General features: G+C 41.7%; 2 protein-coding genes across 2 annotated transcripts in view; one reads left to right on the top strand and one right to left on the bottom strand.

Moving 5' to 3' along the window:
• The window catches only part of cacnb3b (calcium channel, voltage-dependent, beta 3b), an 82,778-nt gene extending 66,872 nt beyond the window's left edge, over nucleotides 1-15,906 (bottom strand). The window contains exons 1-4 of the mRNA XM_061902266.1: nucleotides 15,864-15,906; nucleotides 12,345-12,497; nucleotides 10,917-11,013; nucleotides 5,900-5,918 (exon numbers count right to left, since the gene is read on the bottom strand). Of these exons, the coding sequence (XP_061758250.1) occupies nucleotides 5,900-5,918; nucleotides 10,917-11,013; nucleotides 12,345-12,497; nucleotides 15,864-15,906 (312 nt within the window). The remainder of the gene's footprint in view (nucleotides 1-5,899; nucleotides 5,919-10,916; nucleotides 11,014-12,344; nucleotides 12,498-15,863) is intronic.
• Nucleotides 10,896-22,513, top strand: part of LOC133554548 (adenylate cyclase type 6-like) — a 118,034-nt gene continuing 106,416 nt past the window's right edge. Inside the window, exons 1-3 of the mRNA XM_061903466.1 lie at nucleotides 10,896-11,061; nucleotides 12,253-12,436; nucleotides 15,936-16,830. Coding sequence (XP_061759450.1) covers nucleotides 15,937-16,830 — 894 coding nt within the window. The 5' untranslated portion in view covers nucleotides 10,896-11,061; nucleotides 12,253-12,436; nucleotide 15,936. The remainder of the gene's footprint in view (nucleotides 11,062-12,252; nucleotides 12,437-15,935; nucleotides 16,831-22,513) is intronic.

The raw sequence follows: 22,513 nt of genomic DNA, 5'->3' as shown, positions 1-22,513 counted from the left end.
CATGAGTGTACTTGTGTATATACAGAATGTGTATATGAATGTTTCTACAGTAAATGTATATGTATAGTAGGGTTGCGAATCTTTGGGTGTCCCACGATTCTATTCAATATCGATTCTTGGGGTCGCGATTCGACAATATATCTATTTTTTTGATTCAACGTGATTCTCGATTCAAAAACGATATTTTTTCGATTCAAAACATTTCTGTAATCATACATTACATAAGATTTCTGCAGGATCTACCCCAGTCTGTTGACATGCTAGCAGAGTAGTAGATTTTTAAAAAAAAGCTTTTATAATTATAAAGGACAATGTTTTATCGACTGATTGCAATAATGTAAATTAGTTTTTACTATTGAACGAACCAAAAATATGACTTATTTTATGTTTGTGAAAACATTGGACACATTGTGTTGTCAAGATTATGAGATGTGATGCAAGTGTAAGCCACTGTGACACTATTGTTCTTTTTTTTTTTTATAAATGTCTAATGATAATGTAAATGAGGGATTTTTAAACACTGCTATGCTGAAATTATAACTAATATTGATACTGTTGTTGATAATATTCATTTTTGTTTCACTACTTTTGGTTTGTTCTGTGTCGTGTTTGTGTCTCCTCTCAATTGCTCTGTTTATTGCAGTTCTGAGTGTTAAAAAATAAATAAATAAATACAAATAATAATAATAATAATAAAATAAAAAAAAAGAGAATCGATTCGTACTTGAATCGATTTTTTCCCACACCCCTAATGTACAGGATGTTTATATGTATGTTTGTACAGTGAATAAATATGTACAGTAGGTCTATGTTTGTACCGTGAATGTGCGTGTAGATGGAAGAACTTGGAGTATGTGGGTATGTGCTGTATTTGTGTATGTATGTGGGAGCGTAGGTACCTATTTATATACATCTGTATGTATGAATAACGGTGTGTGTGTGAGTATGTGTGTTTGTATATACAATATATTTGACTCCCAGTGTGCGTGGGAGACAGAGTACGGCCCCAGCCACCCAGAGAGCCCAACCCAAACAGCAGGTGCGGCGCCCAGGGAGCCAGGGACCACCGGCCCCACGCAGACAGGTAGGCCAGCGACGGAAACCCCAGAGCCCAGCCCACCGCGCCGCCCGGAAGAGCCGGCAGCAGGCCGCAAACAGACGCGCCCGGAAGATGACAGGGTTTGAGAGAAGCAGCGGACGGCCAGACCCCAAGCCAGCGACACACGGGCAAAAAGGCGAGACGTCCCGCCCGGGGGTACCCAGAGACACCCCTCAACCGAACGGGAAGACCACCTCCGCCCCACCAGCACCCGGGCCCCCACGAGCCCACCCCCACCCCGGAGAGCATGGCGCTGCCCACGCCAGGCCACCCCACCCACGTCGGCCGCCACAGGACCACCCACTGCAGGGCCTCGGGAACCACCCACCCCACCTGCAGGGACCCCAACGATGGAGATGGAACAACCAGCAACCGCCCTGTCGAGTTACCCCCCCCGAGGGGTGGGGGGGAGAAAAAATAAATAAATAAATACATTTAAAAAAAATTAAAAGAAGATCACAGACATGCTGACACACAAGATCACTACCTGGAGCCTATCTCAGTTGCATTCGGGCGGTAGTAGGGGCACACCCCTGACAAGTCGCCACCTCATCGCAGGGTCAACACAAATAGACAACATTCACACTCACTTTCACACTTTAGGGCCAATTTTAGTGTTGCTAATCAGCCGATGCCCAGGTGCATGTCTTTGGAGGTGGGAGGAAGCCGGAGTACCCGGAGGGAACCCACGCAGTCACGGGGAGAACATGCAAACTCCACACAGAAAGACCCCGAGTGCAGGATCGAACCCAGGATCTTCGAATTGAGAGGTAGACGCACTAATTTATTGACAAAAAAAAAAAATTTAGAAAGTAAAAGGAATTGACCCAATCACTCTCGTATGGATCATAGACTAATACTGCCTTTGGTATTCAAGCCACCAATTTATGGATTTATTCAACATTTTCTTATGGCTGCTACAATGCTGACACACCAACATAAGGTGTTATATTATCTTCTCTGTAGTCTGGATTTTTATTAATTTACCTGTTAATTTTCTGCTTACTTTCTGCTTTATCCCGCTATCATCTACACTTCTTAAACTTGTCCAAACACTTATTTTTGATGTTGTTTTAACAGTTACCCAAGCTATTTGCATGCCTGCTCGTGTCTTGTCAAAATATCCTAATGTTGGAACACATTTCCTCAGCCTATCAGCGTATTGGGAACGAAATAAGCACTGTCACTACTCATATCCACATAGGTTGTATTTGTCGAAAATACAATTTTCCTTGTCAGTTGGATGACACATCGACGTACAGGCTAACGGGCATATATTCCCCCCGTTAGCCTATATGTTGATGTGTCATTGACCGAGCAAGCATGCAAAGCATTCATTGCACGAACATACACAATTTCCATTTCCATTTATTACAAGTAATAGGAAAAGGTAAATGCCTGACTTACCTATCAAGGAGAAAATGAGCAAGTTTGGCGTCAGCTGAAAAAATTATTCTCCGCCTTCAGTCATCTACATCTTTCAAAGGCCTCCCCGATACATTGCTTTGTTCCCGGCTTTGTCATGAATACGTTGAAAATCGTTACGACGCCTTTTAGATTAACTAAGGTCTGACATGTTTAGTAACTTTACCAGTGGCAGTAACTCGACGAAGATGGCGGTGCGTAACTGGCAATCTGTATGTGACACACTCACATACTTTTTAATTGGTCAAAAGGTGTAGGGCGGGGCATCGAAATGAAAACAATAACAAGATTTTGGGGCTGTAAACCTAAATTTGAAATGAGCATATCCTGACTGAACTACCGTTATCAGTTATAAAGGTATTTGAAAAGAACATGATTTATTAAGGAATTTTGACATATACAATGATGATTTGACATGAAATTATTACATATGGCACCTTTAATTATGTACACACGTGTCCGACTTACTGCCAATTATGTACATGGGCTTCACGGAGGAACAGGGGTTAGTGCGTTTGCCTCACAATGCCAAGGTCCTGAGTAGTCAGGGTTCAATCCCGGGCTCGGGATCTTTATGTGTGGAGTTTGCATGTCCTCCCCGTGAATGTGTGGGTTCCCTCCGGGTACTACGGCTTCCTCCCACTTCCAAAGACATGCACCTAGGGATAGGTTGATTGGCAACACTAAATTGGCCCTAGTGTGTGAATGTGTGAATGTTGTCTGTCTATCTGTGTTGGCCCTGCGGTGAAGTGTAGACTTGTCCAGGGTGTACACCGCCTTCTGCCCAATTGTAGCTGAGATAGGCACCAGCGCCCCCTGCGACCCCAAAGGGAATAAGCTGTAGAAAATGGATGGATGGGTGGAATAATGTACATTTCTGCTAGCATTATTAGTCTGTCACTGACATTTTACTTCGGTTAAACTCATTTGAGTCCCTTTTTTCTTTCAAGCACACTTAATGTAAAGTGACTTTTTAACTTAAAGTTGTTAAATAAACCTGATTACGCATGTCACTAGTGGGAAGAATGTTATCATGACAATTATGCTGAGCAGCAAAACACACACATCTCTTGAATTTTGTTCCAACTTAGACATATATATCCATCCATCCATCCATCCATCTTCTTCCGCTCATCCAAGGTCAAGTCGTGGGGGCAGCAGCCGAAGCAGGGAAGCCCAGACTTCCCTTTCCCCACCCGCTTTGTCCAGTTCTTCCCGGGGGATCACGAGGCGTTCCCAGGCCAGCCGGGAGACATACTCTTCCCAACGTGTTCTGGGTCTTCCCCGGGGCCTCCTACCGGTTGGACGTGCCCTAAACACATCTCTAGGGAGGCGTTCGGGTGGCATCCTGACCAGATGCCCAGACCACCACATCTGGCTCCTCTCGATGTGGAGGAGCAGTGGCTTTACTTTGAGCTCCTCCCGGATGACAGAGCTTCTCGCCCTATCTCTAAGGGAGAGCCCCTCCAACCGACGGAGGAAACACATTTCGGGCACTTGTACCCGTGATCTTCTCCTTTCGGTCATGACCCAAAGCTCATGACCATAGGTGAGGATGGGAACGTAGATCGACAGATAAATTGAGAACTTTGCCTTCCGGCTCAGCTCCTTGTTCACCACAACGGATTGATACAGCGTCCGCATTACTGAAGACGCCGCACTGACGCCTGTTGATGTTGCGATCCACTCTTCCCCCACGTGTGAACAAGACTCCGAGGTACTTGAACTCCTCCACTTGGGGCAGGGTCTCCTCTCCAACCCGGAGATGGCACTCCACCCTTTTCCGGGCGAGAACCATGGACTCGGACTTGGAGGTGCTGATTCTCATCCCGGTCGCTTCACACTCGGCTGCGAACCGATCCAGTGAGAGCTGAAGATCCTGGCCAGATGAAGCCATCAGGACCACATCATCTGCAAAAAGCAGAGACCTAATCCTGCAGCCACCAAACCGGAACCCCTCAACGCCTTGACTGCCCCTAGAAATTCTGTCCATAAAAGTTATGAACAGAATCGGTGACAAAGGACAGCCTTGGCGGGGTCCAACCCTCACTGGAAATGTGTCCGACTTACTGCCAGCAATGCGGACCAAGCTCTGACACTGATCGTCCAGGGAGCGAACCGCCACAATCCGACAGTCCGATACCCCATACTCTCTGAGCATTCCCCTCAGGACTTCCCGAGGGACACAGTCGAATGCCTTCTCCAAGTCCACAAAGCACATGTAGACTGGTTGGGCAAACTCCCATGTACCCTAAAGGACCCTGCCGAGAGTATAGAGCTGGTCCACAGTTCCACGACCAGGACGAAAACCACACTGTTCCTCCTGAATCCGAGGTTCGACTATCCGGCGTAGCCTCCTTTCCAGTACACCTGAATAGACCTTACATGGAAGGCTAGACATATATATTTTTTTCCAAATAATGATAACAGGTATTACTTCTTATTGCAGTCAGCTTTGGTGTCACTTATTTCAAATGGTTGAATCTAAATAAGGTCAGACGTATTAATCAATCAATCAATCAATCAATGTTTATTTATATAGCTCTAAATCACCAGTGTCTCAAAGGGCTGCCACAACCACAATACAAACCACAACGACATCCTCGGTAGACCCCACAAAAGGGCAAGGAAAACTCACCCCAGTGGGACGTCGGGGGCAGTGACTATGATGACTATGAGAAACCTTGGAGAGGACCGCATATGTGGCCAACCTCCCCACCCCATAGAGGACTGAAAGCAATGGATGTCGAACGGGTCTAACATGATATTGTGAAAGTTCAATCCATAGTGGAACCAACACAACCGTGAAAGTCAAGTCCAAAGTGGATCCAACACAGTAGCGAGAGTCCCGTCCATAGTGGAGCCAGCAGGAAACCATCCCAAGCGGAGGCGGATCAGCAGCGCAGAGATGTCCCCAGCCGATACAAAGGCGGGCGGTCCATCCTGGGTCCCGAGTCTGAACGAGCGGTTAATCCTGGGTCCCGACTCTGGACAGCCAGTACTTCATCCATGGCCACCGGACCAGACCCCCTCCACAAGGGAGAGTGGGACATAGGAGAAAAAGAAAAGAAACGGCAGATCAACTGGTCTAAAAAGGGGGTCTATTTAAAGGCTAGAGTATACAAATGAGTTTTAAGGTGAGACTTAAATGCTTCTACTGAGGTAGCATCTCGAACTGTTACCGGGAGGGCATTCCAGAGTACTGGAGCCCGAATGGAAAACGCTTTATAGCCCGCAGACTTTTTTTGGGCTCTGGGAATCACTAATAAGCCGGAGTCCTTTGAACGCAGATTAAAGTGTGCAAAATTATGCATCTGAATTTTTCTTTGTTACGCAGATTTGACGTGAGCAGATAAGAAAGAAGAAGGAACCCACCTCGTTGAGCAGAAAGACGCTTCAATTGGTCAGAGACATCCGCACCTAAACCGGGGAATCTTAGTCATGTCAGCATTAAGTTGGGTGGAGAAGAAAAAAAAAAAATCCTTCCAGATTTTTTTTTCTCAAAGTGAATGATGACATCGACTGAAAGCAGACCGCCACTCCTCGTCCAAATATTTCTTCACAAGAAAAAAACAACAAAGCAGCTAAAATGGATGCAAAGCTTGTTTGGCTAACATGCTAACATTTTTACGTTCGCATGGATGGATTACAGCGCACTTTATTGATTGGTTGAAACTTTCATTAGTAGATTGAACAGACATTGATACATTATGCAAAACATGCACTTTTCACACTGTGCCTATCTGTAGTTCTGGCGGATTTCTTCATTTTAATATGACCACGTACAAAATTTCAACAAAACTCTTTGTTTTAGCCTAATTTAAAACACTTTTGCATGTGTCCTTCGGCACTCCTGCTCATATCTGGTAGTGATGTCACGATTGCGGAAGTATACCTAAACAGCAGGGTAAGCAATGTTTTTGTTTTGAAAAAAAAAAATAAATACTCCCAGAAATATTCCTCAAAGCAATCCAAGCACAGTTAACATACTGTATATAAAGTATACAACTTATGAACTTCCTGAGCTTTTGATAAAGATAACAAATGAACAAACTCCCAAATTCCAAACCCATATACATAAATTAGGGATGTAAGCATACTTGCCAACCTTGAGACCCGGATGTATATATTTTCAAGTATTTCTCATAGACGGTATATATATATATATATATATATATATATATATATATATATATATATATATATATATATATATATATATATATATATATATATATATATATATATATATAAAATCCCCTTTTCAGGTGAGAGAGGACATTAGAGGCAGTGCCTTTAAGGCATGCCCCCAATGTTGTGGTCCGGGTGGAAATCGGGAGAAATTCGGTAGAATGGTTGCCCCGGGAGATTTTCGGGAGAGCACTGAAATTCGGGAGTCTCCAGGGAAAATCGTGAGGGTTGGCAAGTATGGATTTAAGAATACGAAAATTCCATACCACCATCATCGTGACTGAAATCATTATGGTTATCATTATCAGTGTATTGTAGAATAAGCGCAAAAATTTTGAATACACACACTGAAATCATTTTAACAGATTTTTATTTTTGTTAAAGCATAATTAAAAGCTATGTACAATTACATAGCTTGTTTACACATACAGTAAATATGTTCAACTGTTTTACATTTCAAGCCAGAAGGAAAATAATCTGTCAATTTATTTTACCAATTATTGACAATGCGGACTTTGTTTATTTTAATACCTAAGATATACACCTTAAAGCTCTTAATGTTTTCTTTAACACGCTGGGTAGATTTATTCTAAGTCGTCCATACAGAACTCACCACTGTCATTTACAGCAGTGGTCCCAAACCTTTTTGTAGCTGCGGACCGGTCAGCGCTTGGTAATCTGGCCCGCGGCCCGGCGGGGCCATGAAAAAGGGAGGGTTTCGTCATGAAAAATGTAGGTTTTTGGGTTGGTGCACTAATTGTAAGTGTATCTTGTGTTTTTTATGTTGATTTAATAAAAAAAAAAAAATAAAATAAAAAATAAAATAAAATAAAATAAAATAAATAAATTATTCCGTGGCCCGGTACCAATCGGGCCACACCCCGGTACCGGGCCGTGGCCCGGTGGTTGGGGACCACTGATTTACAGTATACACCTACAGTAGCTCAACTGGCTCCATCCTGACAAGCAACGGCCGTACTACTGGTTTCTATTTATTTTCAAGTGTATTTATTTTAATCATCAGCATATTTGAAAGGTTTTTTTCTGCCCTTTATATCATCCTACCCTCTAAAACACTCTCAATATCCTACATTTACTTTCCGTACTGTGCGTAAAGAGCTGGCCCGGACGTCCTTTTCTTTTAGAGACCCTTTTGACTGGAATCATCTGCCTGTCTCTCCGAGGTCTTTATTAACCATTGGTCCCTTCAAAATGTCTATTTTTGTTTATCTTAAAATTGAATGCCACTGTATGTAGTGTGTCCTTGGTTGGAATCTAATTTATTAATAGTATATAAATTTTACTGCATTATATGTTATTCTATTATAAATATTGTAAATTCTGAGAGAGTTGTGTGAGCTGATAATTTTATATATCTTCGGTCCCCCTTGAAAACGAGATGCTGCATCTCAAGGGTTTTTTTCATTAATAAAAAATCAAAGTCATACAAGCCAGCTTGCAATTAGCTGTGCTAGTTTCAAACAAAAGCAATCAATTCCTTAGCTTGCTTGTCCAGGAAATTATATAACACCAGTTTAATTATCGAAGTGCTGTTATCAGTCAAAATTTTACGATAACTGAAACGATTGAAATGATAAAACTAAAGCTCAGGTGTTTTATCGCGGTTTATCATTAATACCAGTAATTGTTACATCCATAGGGTTTTATACAGTAGTCAGCAGGTAAGGTCGGATTTTGGCCTCATATTTCACTTTATGCGCGAGTGAAGAATGTGTGATTGATGCACTACTAACCTGATAAGGGGCAGCACGGTTGTATAGGAGTTAGTGCATCTGCCTCACAATACGAAGGTGTTGAGTAGTCCTGAGCTCAATCCCGGGCTCTGGATCTTTCTGTGTGGAGTTTGCATGTTCTCCCCGTGACTGCGTGGGTTTACTCCGGCTTCCTCCCACTGCCAAAAACATGCACCTGGGGATAGGTTGATTGGCAACACTTAATTGGTCCTAGTGTGTGAATGTGTGTGTGAATGTTGTCTGTCCATCTGTGTTGGCCCTGCGATGAGGTGGCAACTTGTCCTGGGTGTACTGCGCCTACTGCCCGAATGCAGCTGAGATAGGCTCCAGCGACCCACTGCGACCCCAAAAGGGACAAGCGGTAGAAAATGGATGGATGGATGACCTGGTAAGACCTGATTAGTCAGAAAGATAAATGATAAACGGTAAATGGTTGTACTTGTATAGCGCTTTTCTACCCCTTTTTAAGGAGGCCAAAGTGCTTTGACAGTATTTCCACATTCACACACACATTCACACACTGATGGCGGGAGCTGCCATGCAAGGCGCTAACTAGGTCCTAATCAGGAGCAAGGGTAAAGTGACTTGCCAAAGGACACAACGGACTTGACTAGGATGGTAGAAGGTGGGGATTGAACTAGTAACCCTCAGATTACTGGCACGGCCACTCTCCCAACTTCGCCACGCCAAAAAAGAAACTTTGAAGTATAGGAACGCTAATAATTACAGGTTATATGATTATTCCAATGCATATTTTGTCCACTTTACGTGTATTTTTTTTTTTAAAACAGAACAAAATTATTTACGGGGGTGGTTGTTATGTTCTAGACATGTTAAAACCATCTTTAAAAAGTCAAAAGGTTCATTATCAATAGCGCTTTTGCTATTGGTATTTGTGTTGCTCCAATTGTAGTTTAAAAATGCTCATTTTCATTTCTATTTTATTATTCATTTCGCTAACTGCTTCTTTGCTATCACTTTTACCATCATTTGTACATATCGTATGTGCTGGTGTTGTTTTACTGTTGTTGTTGTTGTTTTTGTTGTTATTGTTGTGTTTGTTTGGCTGTCTAATCCCAGAGATTCATTACAATATTTTTTTTAAAACTCTGACCAGTTTGAGACCAGCTGGTAAGGCAATAGATGAAGTGACTGAAAATCATTGAATGCAAATACAATTTTGCAGCTTCAGTTGACATTTCATTTTGAATTGCACAAAAATGTTGCAAGATTAAAATGGATTAATTTACACAATTTGCCAGTATGGGCATTATAGGAAAGCTCTGAATCTATTAATAACCCAAGATATTGGCTGACAAATTACATTCTTTCTCTATTAATGTGTATGTCGGGGTCAGTTTATATATTTTGTGTTTTAGTTACATACATGCCTGCAGTTTTAGAAACGTATCATGGAAGTTTTAAAAATTTTACCATATGCTTCACCTAAATCCTTTTCATTACACACATTGTCCCAATTTTGCTTTTCCAGATGATAATTTTAATACATTTTACTAACTAAATTGACTGCGATGAGTTGGCGACTTGTCCAGATTGTACCCCGCCTTCCGCCCGATTGTAGCTGAGATAGGCACCAGCGCCCCCCGCGACCCCTAAGGGAATAAGCGGTAAAAAAAAATGGATGGATGGATGGATAACTAAATTGACCCCAGTGTGTAAATATGAGTGTGAATGTTGTCTATCTATCTGTGTTGGCCTTGTGGTGAGGTAGCGACTTGTCCAGGGTGTACGCCGCCTTCCACCCGAATGCAGCTGGGATAGGCTCTAGCACCCCCCGCGACCCCGAAAGGGACAAGCGGTTGAAAATAGATAGATGGATACAAATACATCACGTCATTTCAAATGGATTCCTGTCACTTACTCCAAATAACCGCTAGATGGTGCTACAAGCCGTCAGATGAGTTGTCCCTGATTTTTCTGGTTTTTTTCTATGAGCTGAAAGAAGACAAACTAATTATGAATATGTTACGTTAAAAAAATATATAAATGCACTTTTTAGTGATATCGTGGGCCGTAAGTAATTAATAGAAAACCGTACGCCTGGGGGAGAGAGACAGCGACAGCATCTATATTGAAAGGTATTGCACAATACTCTAATTTATTTAAATTGTATTCTATTTTTATTTTAATTTAATTTTAATTAGCGTTAACCTTTTTTAAGGCGCAATGTGACACGACTTTGTCCACAGATTTCTTTATTATAACATACCTATTTTTCAATCGTAAATAGTTTTCATTTTGATAGGTGTTTTAAGTTTGACACATTTCAATTGTTTTGATTGTTTTAATGCTGGCTTTATAAATAAAGCCCCTTCAAAATTGAGAGAGAGAGAGTGAGAGAGAGTGAGAGAGAGAGAGGGAGAGAGAGAGAGAGAGAGAGAGAGAGAGAGAGAGAGAGAGAGAGAGAGTTCGCAGTAAGAGCAGACCACTCGGAGCTCTGAGGCCACCATATAGGCTCATCAGGAGGCAGTGTGGCGGCGGCGTGGAGCTTGGAGTCCCGTGTCTGGAAGTGGATCACCTCTGCTGCGGTGTCGTGACAACAGTCCCTTCCTGTACGAATGATCGCCAATGGTAAGCGAACCCCCTCCCCTTCACCCCTCTTCACGCTCGTCAGATCGCTGCGGTCATGTGTTAAAGTGACATAACGGCGGGGTCCCGCAGAGAAAAGTGCACACCGCTGCGTTAATCGTGGCGAAGAGCGGATCACGTCGCGGGACTCTGCAGTCATGTATATATATTTTTTAATTTTTATTTTTTAATTTCAGTTTGCGTACCCCCCCTCTCTGTTTGGAGTCCAAACACCCGCTGCGTGTTAGTTCTGCAGGATGGGATGCACATCTCACAAGTTGCTCCACGGAATGTTGGGCTCCTCCTGCATGGTGTGTGGCTGCACGGCGATGTGTCATCGTGTGCAGTGCGCCTCCACGCAGCCTTTTTTTTTTTTTTTTTTTTTTTTTACATGTGAAGAACCGTCGACTTTGCCTCCAGGCTACTCGCAGCGTCCTGTTATGTAATGCGCGTCGGCCGTTCTGCTTGCGCCCATCAGTCTTGGGGTCCTAAACGCTCGCAACCATCAGTGGCAGCGATCATGACATGTAAATGCATAGTCGTAGCTAAAACATAACGAGAGGCAGCGTCAACGCAAATCGACCCATATGTTTCAGTCACGTCTTATCTATTTTATAGATTGGATTACATAACAGGATGTATCAATGGTGAGTTTGTAGGAATGAAGGTCCAGTAAACTTGCACACACACACACACACACACACACACACACACACACACACACACACACACACACACACACACACACACACACGCATACACACACACACACACACACACACACACACACACACACACACACACACACACACACACACACACACACACACACACACAATGCTATTGTGGCCACAAATAGTGCAATTGAGGGTGCATTGTATATTCAATGAATTTTCACTTTTTTTTTGCTGTTTGTCACAGTCTGAAAAGTGCGTATTAGGTTTGGTGTTTGACATGTGCTATCAGAAGGCAGCTTTAGTGAGTCGTCAAAGCTAATGGGGGAAGCATGGACAATTTAATAAGACTGGAGAGCCCTTGATCTCTGATTGTTGCCCACTCAGTAGACCTTTGTTGTCAAATGGAGCACAGCCATGCCTGCCCACTGTACAATGTCAGGGGGCCGACAGCAACGGGTACATTACCAGGCATTGTATGTTTTGAAGGCAACTTTTTTGTTTGCGTTTGTTTTCACAGGGGACGATATGGCCTATACGGAGGCAAGCAGTGGGGTGCAGGGCTGAGACAATAACAGTTTGGGAGACTGAATTCATAAATCTCTGAGGCACCTGGTCTGCCTGAGCCCATGGTGTGCACCTGCTGGGATGAACCAGTGACCTTTCCAAAGAGCAAAGCGTTTGACCTGACCACGCCCACACAGGTGAGCGGATTTTCTGGAGAAACATGACCTATTGCTTGTATTCCGTCACATGACTTCTTCCCTGGAAAAGAAAATACAGTGGTGTTCAACCAGGCCAAGATTGCTGTTGTGCAGCAAGTCCCTTGCAAACTCTCTAAATACATAAAAAAAAGATCTAACTTTTAGTCCAACCAATCCAATCCAATCCACTTTATTTATATAGCACATTTAAACAACAATAATGTTTCCAAAGTGCTGCACAGCCATGTTAAAAACAATATTAAAAAAACAATATTATGCTCCACCAATTACTGAATAAAAACAAAAAATAAATAAATATAATACCAATATAAAAAAAACAATATAAAAACAAATATGATTAAAAACTGTTTCAAAGGGTAAAATCAATTAAAACAGTAAAATAGAAATCAAAGTGTATAAAAAACACAGAGGACAACAGAGGACAGAGGACCACACAACTCACGTAGTGTTAAAAGCCAAAGAATAAAAGTGGGTCTTAAGACGAGACTTAAAACACTCCACTGTGGAAGCAGTTTGAACATGGAGGGGCAGAGTGTTCCAGAGCTTAGGTCCGACCACAGAGAAAGCCCTGTCTCCCCTGGTCTTAAGTCTGGTCTTGGGCACCACGAGCTGGAACTGGCTCTCGGACCTCAGAGCGCACGCAGGAATGTAAATTTGGATGAGGTCCGAGATATATTGAGGTGCCAGTCCATGTAAAGATTTAAAAACAAAGAGCAATGTTTTAAAATCAATTCTAAAATTCAGTGCAAACTCTCAAGGATTGGGGTTATATGCTGGCGTTTTCTAGCCCCCGTTAAAAGTCGTGCTGCCGCGTTCTGGACTAACTGCAACCGGGAGAGAGCTTTTTGGCTAATGCCAGCATAAAGTGCATTGCAGTAGTCCAGGCGACTTGAAATAAAAGCATGCACGACTTGTTCAAAAAGGTTAAAAGATAAAAACGGTTTAACCTTTACTAAAAGACAAAGGTGATAAAAACACGATTTTAAAACGCCATTGACTTGTTTGTCTAGTTTGAAATTGCTGTCTATAGTGACGCCAAGGCTGGTGACTTTGGGACGCACATAATTTTGAAATGGTCCCAAGTCAGTGAGGGCCGGACCAAAAACTAAAATTCCCGTTTTTCCCTCATTCATTATTAAAAAATTCTGGGCGAACCAAGCCTTGACGTCGCATAGACAGTTAAGAAGGGGTGTCAGGGGGCCGTGGCCCTTTGAAATCGGCATATCAATTTGGCAGTCATCTGCATAAAAGTGATAAAACACTCCATGTTTCTTAAAAATATCTCCAAGAGGGAGGAGATAAAGAGCGAACAGGATGGGGCCTAAAATAGATCCCTGGGGGACACCGCAGTAAAGCGGGGCAGAAGAAGAGGTGGCGTCCCCCAGCCTGACAGAGAAGGAATTCTCAGACAGGTAAGATCTATTCCATTTATTGGAATAGATCCCTATACTTTATTAAAAATAACATTTGTCGAGTGATATCAGGGATTATCCATCGGTAAAGTTTCCAGATATATCGAACTATCTTCTTCTCCAAACGTCATTATACACGAGGAAACAGATAAAAACTTAGAAAAGCATGGAGGTCTACAACTTCTATGTGTGTGTCTGGGTCAAGGAAATTGGTATCAATACACTCCCGTGTACACTAAATCATGCATCGTTTTTTTGCTCTGGTAAGGTTGCATTTCATGATTTAACTTTGCGTCTTGCGAGGACTTGTCCATGTAAACAAACTGACTATAGCATCCGACAGCTGACACCCGTGACTGCAAAGTCATTCGACAAAATAATAATTACTGAATCATCACCCTATCTAACTTTTGTCCTGTTGTCATATGTACTCTGACACAGTTGTGTACAAAATAAACCAGAGGGGAGATGCAGAAGTACCTTATCTGACTAAGTATCATTGACCCTGATTTTCTGGTTTCTGTTGGTTAAACAGTAAATACAAATAATATCAAGATAACACTTGGATGAGAAATACTAAACGTTAAAAGTACATCAAACAAACCTTTAACAAAGTGATCACCGCAAACTTGTGGGCTATCAGACTCTGCTCTCTTGGACTGGATTACGGGCACTTTTCTCTTTGTCTTTCGTAAAATATTGCAATCTTCCGTATTTTTTGATTACCTCTTGAGGAACTCTGAAAAAACGTTTATCCTTTTCGTTGATTTTTTCTTCGAGAAAGGCAAAATGGCAACTAGTACCCATTGATAACAGACACTGGCTTGACCACCACACATTTTTAATGAGCCAGACTTGAGTCGGATGTGACATCATGTAAATCCAAGCAATAGGAGGTTGTCCTTATTTTTTCTCCTCAAAACTCATGTTGAAAGTGTTGTTTCTCCATAGGAGAGGGTTTGTATAGTTTTAAATCAAATATTGCAAAAAAAAAGATTAATTAAAAAAAAAATCAGAACTTACTGTCATTGTTGTTTACCACTTTTTTTGTAATTCCCACCTTCAATGGATACCAATTCTCTTTAATTTTTGATTTTAACTGCTAGGGATGTGCCGATCAATTTTTTCATTAAAAAGTACGTTAACACAAATGCTTTTCAATGCGGATCACAAACACTGATCACCCATGGTTAATAATGTGTTATTTTTTTATTTTATTTTTAGAATTGTAGATGTATGCACGTTACAACAGAAAGTAAGCAGATATAACGGTAAATTAACAAGTAGACTGATAAGAGCATAGACAGAATATAATATAACAACAAGTGTTGGTGTGTCAGCATTGTATCAGCCAGAAGTACACAACATGTAAGAGGAGGGTGCATCAATCCATAAATTGGTAGTGTCGAGACTCGATACCAAGGGTAATATCACAATTTGATTGATACCAAAGTGATTAGGTCGATATTTTTTTTTCTTCAAATCCTTTTTATTCTTTTTTTCATGGGGAATATGTCTTTAGACACTGCAGGATTTTTAGGGCCAACAATATTTTAGTGCATAATAGATATTAATTTTTGATTTTGTTTAGGTATTGTCTACTGTTGACTTTGTTTTTGCTCAAGCAATTGTATGTAATAAACAGAAAAAAAAACTACAGTTTAAATATTGTGCTACTATTGTTAAACGGTTAATAGCAATCTCCATAATTAAATTAAAAAATGTGCACTTAAAACATGTGATCGGTATAGGTATCGGCTGATCTTACTCATGGATGATCGAAATCATAATTAGCAGCATAAATACCAGATTGCATTATCTCTAATCTTAACTGGTTGTAAGCAAATTAATTCAACAGACATCATTATTGACAAAAACAAAAACACAGAGAATCAACAAAGCACCTCAGACATAAATGTTTGTCTGTGTGATGAACCACAAAGTAGCGTACAATGGAACCCATAGAATCAGACCCAGGGTTTGACTCAGCTAACCAATATAGAAGTGCTGCTTCTTTCGTAGTCCGTTGTCTTTCATGCTCTGACTATAACTTTGCATGTTTATAGGATGTCGTGGGCCAGAGGCGTCTTTGTAGGCAGAGTAGATGAGCCAAAGACCGCGTGGGGAGAGCGCAATGGCAAAAAGAAGAAAGACAAGTCCTCCCTGTGCGGTTCACGCTACATGAGCTGCCTAAGGGACCCTGAGGACTTGGATCCCCCTAATGTGGCCCCTCAGCATTACCACAGCCGAGCTGGCCCAAGCGGGGGACACTTCGGCCTGCGCTGTGGATGGCAAGAGGACCATTACGGGAAAAGGATGGGCGATGGCGTTGACCTGGGCCTAAAGGCTGTGGACTTGGGCTTTGACGACGGCGAACTGAAGGGCAGAAAAGAGGATGAATTTGGGGAGGTGGCAGAGGGAAGGTGCAAAAAGATGAGCGCAGCAGACTGTTGGGTGCACGTCATGTGGGTTTTTCAATCCAAGAAGTTCCAGTCGGCTAAACTTGAGCGTCTATACCAGCGATACTTCTTCAGACTCAACCAGAGCTCTCTGACTATGCTGATGGGTGTTCTGGTCGTGGTGTGTGGGGTCATGCTGGCCTTTCACTGCATTCAGCGGGGCCCGAATGTGGCCTACGTCTCAGTACTCTCCGTTGCCATGGTGCTCTTTCTTGCCATGATGGTGGTGTGCAACCGCAACGGCTTCCACCAGGACTACATGTGGATCGTGAGCTACCTGGTGATCGGGGTGCTCATTATTGTGCAGGTTTTTGGGCTGCTGATGGTGGACCCTCGTAGTGCCTCGGAGGGCATTTGGTGGACAGTCTTCTTTATCTACATCATCTACACTCTGCTGCCTGTCCGAATGAGAGCTGCTGTACTCAGTGGAGTTGTGTTGTCCACGATACACATCATTACCGCCTGGCAACTCAATCAAGAGGACAAATTCATTGTCACACAGGTAAGATGCAGACTCAGACTTTATGTTGTTTAGGTGCTAATATGCAAAAGCTCATACACAATCTGAATCAACACAATCTAATATGTTTATTATTGCAGTGGTGTATAACTGTTATGCATGATCTTACCCAGGGGTGTTGATAATAATTTGCCCCATAGGTTGCCAGAATATTACAAACACCTGAGTATGATACACTGCAGCTATACGCTACTGTAAGCGTAAAATTACAATGTGCTCCTGTGCCTAAAACATGTCACACAAGTGTCTGGTAATGTTTACTAAAGTATTATTTATTATGCTGTCGAACTATTACAATTTCATATCAGGGTTGTGTTTATTATGCACCGTTAACATCATGTTCACCTTAACAAAAACATGTATCCACATTAATGAGTACCTGACACTCCTTTTGGGTTATTAATGAGCTGGAAGTGCTTTAGGGAAAAGGAAACTACTGTACTTCCTGCAGTGCGTTATATTTAACGTCATTGGACTGTTCCGTCGTGTACTCAATGGACCGGGCCAATGTGTTGTTTAGCGTCTTCCATATCGAAGTGATTGCTTCTGCAGCCTGTTACTACCGGATCATGTTCAAATTGTTAATCAGATAATTACGTTGATGGATTAATATCCATTTAGACGTAAATTTGGACAGCCCTTATTGTTTCATTACTGTAAAAATCATACTGTTTCTGAACATTCCCAGATTGCAATTGAAACTAGTACCACACCCTCACCTCGCCGTAAGTAATAAAATGTATCTTTTGAAAAGGTACACTGTTTAAATATATATCCTAGAGACAAACTTTGCTGCTATTTTTTACCGACTTGGTTGAGAACTTCATACATAGTATACTGTATATGTCATGATACATGAAAGTATGAAAGTAATTATCAGTTTGTTAGTTTCTGTATTATTTACTATCCACCGCTCTTATTTTTGTTTTTCACTTCCTGTTTGCCGTCACCATTTCTCTTGTCCCTTACCTGTCACTGACTGACAATTAGGACACGTTTGTCCCTGGTTGCCAGTCAGTATGCTTTTTATGACAGAGGACCGGGCTGGATCATTTAGCTTTGTTTGCTTCTATGCTGCATAGATTTCCCTATGCTTCCTGTGCTCTTCCCTACTGCCCTATTTCTTCCATCCATCCATTTCCTACCGCTTTTGGGGTCGCGCGGGGAGATGCTGCAATCAGGCGGTAGGCGGAGTATACCCTGGACAAGTCGCCACCGCATCGCAGGGTCCACACAGACAGCATTCACACTCACATTCACACACTAGGGCAGGGGTCGGGAACCTTTTTGGCTGAGAGAGCCAAAAAGCCAAATATTTTAAAATGTATTTCCGTAAGAGCCATATAATATTTTTTTTAACACTGAACACAACTAAATGCGTGCATTTTTAAGTAAGACCAACATTTCTAGAGTACAATAGGTCTCTTATTCTTTGTAATAACATTGTTATTCTGAAGCTAACTGTGGAGGGGGGGGTTGCCCGCGGGCCTGCAGCGAACTGGGGTGTGCCAGGACCGGCCTCGAAATCAGCGAGAGCTGCGTAGATGGCCCACCTGAGCCTTGTTATCTAATCACTTGTTGCTCTGTTATAAGCAGCAGCCAGGAGGAGAGACGGGGTTGGGACTGGAGCCAGAGCACGAGCGAGAACGAAAGAGAAAAATACAATTGCTGGAAAGTAACTGAGAGACTTATTGAAAAATAAAACAATAGTGTAACCCTGAAACGGGCTCTCATGTCAGTGCTTGGTGGTCTGAAGAACCCCCAGGAGGGCAAGCCCCACACTAACCAATAATAAACAAATAACTTCTTCACGCAACTTCTTGAACAGGTGCGGTAGTAAACGGATGGATGGACTAAAAATGCATAAGAATGTTTTATGTTTTGAACATTATTTTTAACACTTATTACAAGTGGAATTATTCATTACTTATCATGTTAAGCAATGTCAGCTCAAATTTATCCAAGAGCCAGATGCAGTCATCAAAAGAGCCACATCTGGCTCGCGAGCCATAGGTTCCCTACCCCTGCACTAGGGCCTATTTAGTGTTGCCAATCAACCTATCCCCAGGTGCATGTTTTTGGCGGTGGGAGGAAGCCCGAGTACCCGGAGGGAACCCACGCAGTCACGGAGAAAACATGCAAACTCCACACAGAAAGACCCCGAGCCCATGGATCGAACCCAGGACCTTCGTATTGTAAGGCACATGCACAAACCCCTGTGTCACCGTGCTGCCCGCACTATTTCTTCATTTAAAAAAAAAAAAAATACATATATATATCTGCACTTTACCCTCTCTACATCCTGTGAGTTCAGACCAACTACAATTAACACTAAAACGTGACAATATAGATTCACGATATTAGGTACACCTGCCCACTGTGCATTCAATACAGAGTTGCATAATATAGAGCTGCTTTTAGCATCATTTATGTCACCGCGTGTTGTGCGTCACTGTTACTGTGCCGTGCGCATGCCAAGATTTGATGAAAATAATACTTTATTATACTCTCTCTTGTGTTCCCTCTAAACAAATCATAATGATGCCGTCATTTTACATTAATTTAGCGGCTAATCCAGTTTCGTACTGGTCCATCCTGACAAAACAGTCCCGTGTAAAATGTCGTACGGACAAATAAACACAAAAGTATTTACTTTACATAGACATCAGAACAAGTGGGAGGGCATTAGTTGAGAATAAATAGCACACAAGTTTCAAGCAGAAGCCTTTACAGTCTCACATCCTGAAGCAGAGGACAAGGAACTCTGCGGCCTGCACACTAGAAATGCCAACATTAGCAGATCCGTCAATCAGTGATATCACCAATTACCCACTGTTGAAAAAAAACACTGCAAAATGCATGCAAAACTGTGTGCCAGCATACAGACAAATGCTTGAAGCTTGTGATTTGACACTTTGGCGTTGTTGAACACAAGTATCCAATATTGTGACATTTATAAGTCATCAATCCATCCATCCATCCATTTCCTACCGCTTGTCCCTTTCGAGGTCGCGGTGGGTGCTGGAGCCTATCTCAGCTGCATTCGGGCGGTAGGCGGTGTACACCCTGGACGAGTCGCTACCTCATTGCAGGGCCAACCAACACAGATAGACAGACAACATTCACACTCACATTCACACACTAGGGCCAATTTAGTGTTGCCAATCAACCTATCCCCAGGTGCATGTTTTTGGAAGTGGGAGGAAGCCTGACTACCCAAAGGTAACCCACGCAATCACGGGGTGAACATGCAAACTCCACATTGAAAAATCCTGAGCCCGGGAATGAACTCAGGACCTTCGTATTGTGAGGCACATGCACCAACCCCTTTTTCCACCGTGCTGCCATTTATACTTTATAAGTCAGACAAGACAACATTCAGGATAAGTCGTCTTTAAATTAATGGTGTTACAACTCCAAAAGCTGACACAGTTTTAAGCAGAGTACTCATTTATTTCTATTTCATGTACTTGCACAAAGGTTCTTATTGTTGCAATGGTGTGAGGCCACCAGATATTATAGTCAGACTGCCAGGCTGCCGTGAGCCATAATGATCAGCATAATGTACAACTGAGCACAAAGTTGTTAGCGTACTCACATGCGGTATTGCCCTACTTTCTCTCGCCATCAATATAGGACAAACATTGTTCATCCTTCTCCGCCACTTATCTGGTGTCAAAGGTGCTGTACTAAAAGTAGATGGTGCCTAAGATCTTGTCAGCTTTTCAAATGAGATTTTTAATGAGCCCCCAGTTTTGTGCTGTTAGTCAGCCACTGGTTTCTCTGTTGGGCTTTGCTGAAGGTCAGCCGGGTTGAATGAGCCTGTTTAGCCGCATTGTGGACCAACATCACGATCATGTAGCACGGTGCCATTCAGCCCACAATTCTGTGAGACAAGGAGGCTATTGTCGCAACATGAAACAGGCCAGGGTGGGATATTAACACTGTACAATGAATCACATGGGAAACGGGGCTATTTATTCTGCTTTTTGCAGTTTGTGGAAAAATACAAACTTTTATACCATCTTCAACAGTCTGTTAAATAATTAAATGACTTATCACGTTTTAGGATCATCTTGCAGAACATGCTTTTGGATTAAGAGTAATGTAGAAAGCAGAATCTTGAATACATACGGTATAGCATTTTTAATAGGAGTGTTACCTCTGAAACGATGCCGATGTTGGAGCTTTGAAAATTGGCCAATATAGAAATTATTACGATATCGGCCTAAACAATATTTTATCATTTTATATTGTGGAATGTTAGAAAGGCTGATCAAGTGAAATGATCCCGACACCTAACCTAACCTTAAGACACATTTATGCTTTTGAAGTGGAGTGTTAATTCGTCTTTTGGCTACTCCTCTGGGTCGCAATAATTCATTATATTAAGTGCATGACGCAGTAAGTTGAACAATGCGGACACGTTTTGTACTCGATACTTTCTAGTATGTTTCTGCCTTGGAGACTTTGTATGTGTAAGTGAAAAGCTTTAACTATAGTTCTTTGATAAGTGTTAACATCGACAAATGTCATATATTCTAGACTGTGGTATTGTTCACTTATGGACATCTTTTAAGAATGTCTAGCTTGTGTGCTATTGTGTGCTTAGCTGTTGTGTTGCTGCTAGCTCTCAGTAGTAGCTTATAACCCGCCATAAGTGTGTGAACATGTGTTTGAATGGGTGAATGTGGAAATAGTGTCAAAGCGCTTTGAGTACCTGGAAGGCAAAAAAGCGCTATACAAGTACAACCCATTTACCAATTACCCTGTTTACCTTTGGTAAATGACTTTTCTAAAATTAAAGATAATATTAAACTTGTGCGCTTATGTGAGGACATTTAGCAGTTATATGTCTGCCTCGGTTTGCACAAGTAAACCTTCTGCCAGACTGCTTGTATCAGATCTTATATCGGACATTGTACATGCAAGCTCTTGTGCTGCTATACGACCGATATCAATATCGGATCAGGACTTTGTAACAGAAACTTTGATGGTCGACTTGGAACATATTTAGCTGAAAGTTTCTAGCCGTACCATGAAAAAAAACTTAAGAAAATAATAATAATAATAATAATAATTTGGTTTTTTTTGTAAATATTAAGATTTGTATTAATTTATTTGATGTAAAAATACTGAAAAAATGCTGACTGGGACGAGGACCATCACTGTATAAATAAACAAATAACAAATTGTGTTTCTTTTGTATTTTTAAAGTTTGTATTGTCTTTCTTGAATTGTCTGTATTGTCTTTCTTTAAAATGGACTTTTATTGTACTCCACAGTTACATATGTATTAAAAAGTTTGTGTTTTTTCATAAAGTCCTCTTTAATTAATCAATGTAGTATTATGTCGTTGAATGAGGAAAATTAAGTGTATACTGTATGCCAGGGTGGCCAAACATTTTACTTTCAAGGGCCAATAAACGATTTTGAAAAAGCCACAGTATCACGAGCGAGGAATTTAGCCTCATATTGCCATATGTAAATTTAAAGTAGTAGAGATTGTCACAGACTGTGTGCCTAATTCCGTTAGCATACAACTCTGCATCTTTTATGTACATTTTCAACCTCAAAACATTCAAAAAGGTAATTTTCTGCAGATTTTCAATCAATCAATGTTTATTTAGATTGTTCTTAATCACGAATGCCCTGATTTTTGCCA

Source organism: Nerophis ophidion, linkage group LG06 (genome assembly GCF_033978795.1).
Source record: "Nerophis ophidion isolate RoL-2023_Sa linkage group LG06, RoL_Noph_v1.0, whole genome shotgun sequence".
Classification (NCBI taxonomy): Eukaryota; Metazoa; Chordata; class Actinopteri; order Syngnathiformes; family Syngnathidae; genus Nerophis; species Nerophis ophidion.
This window is presented reverse-complemented; position numbering and strand designations above follow the sequence as displayed.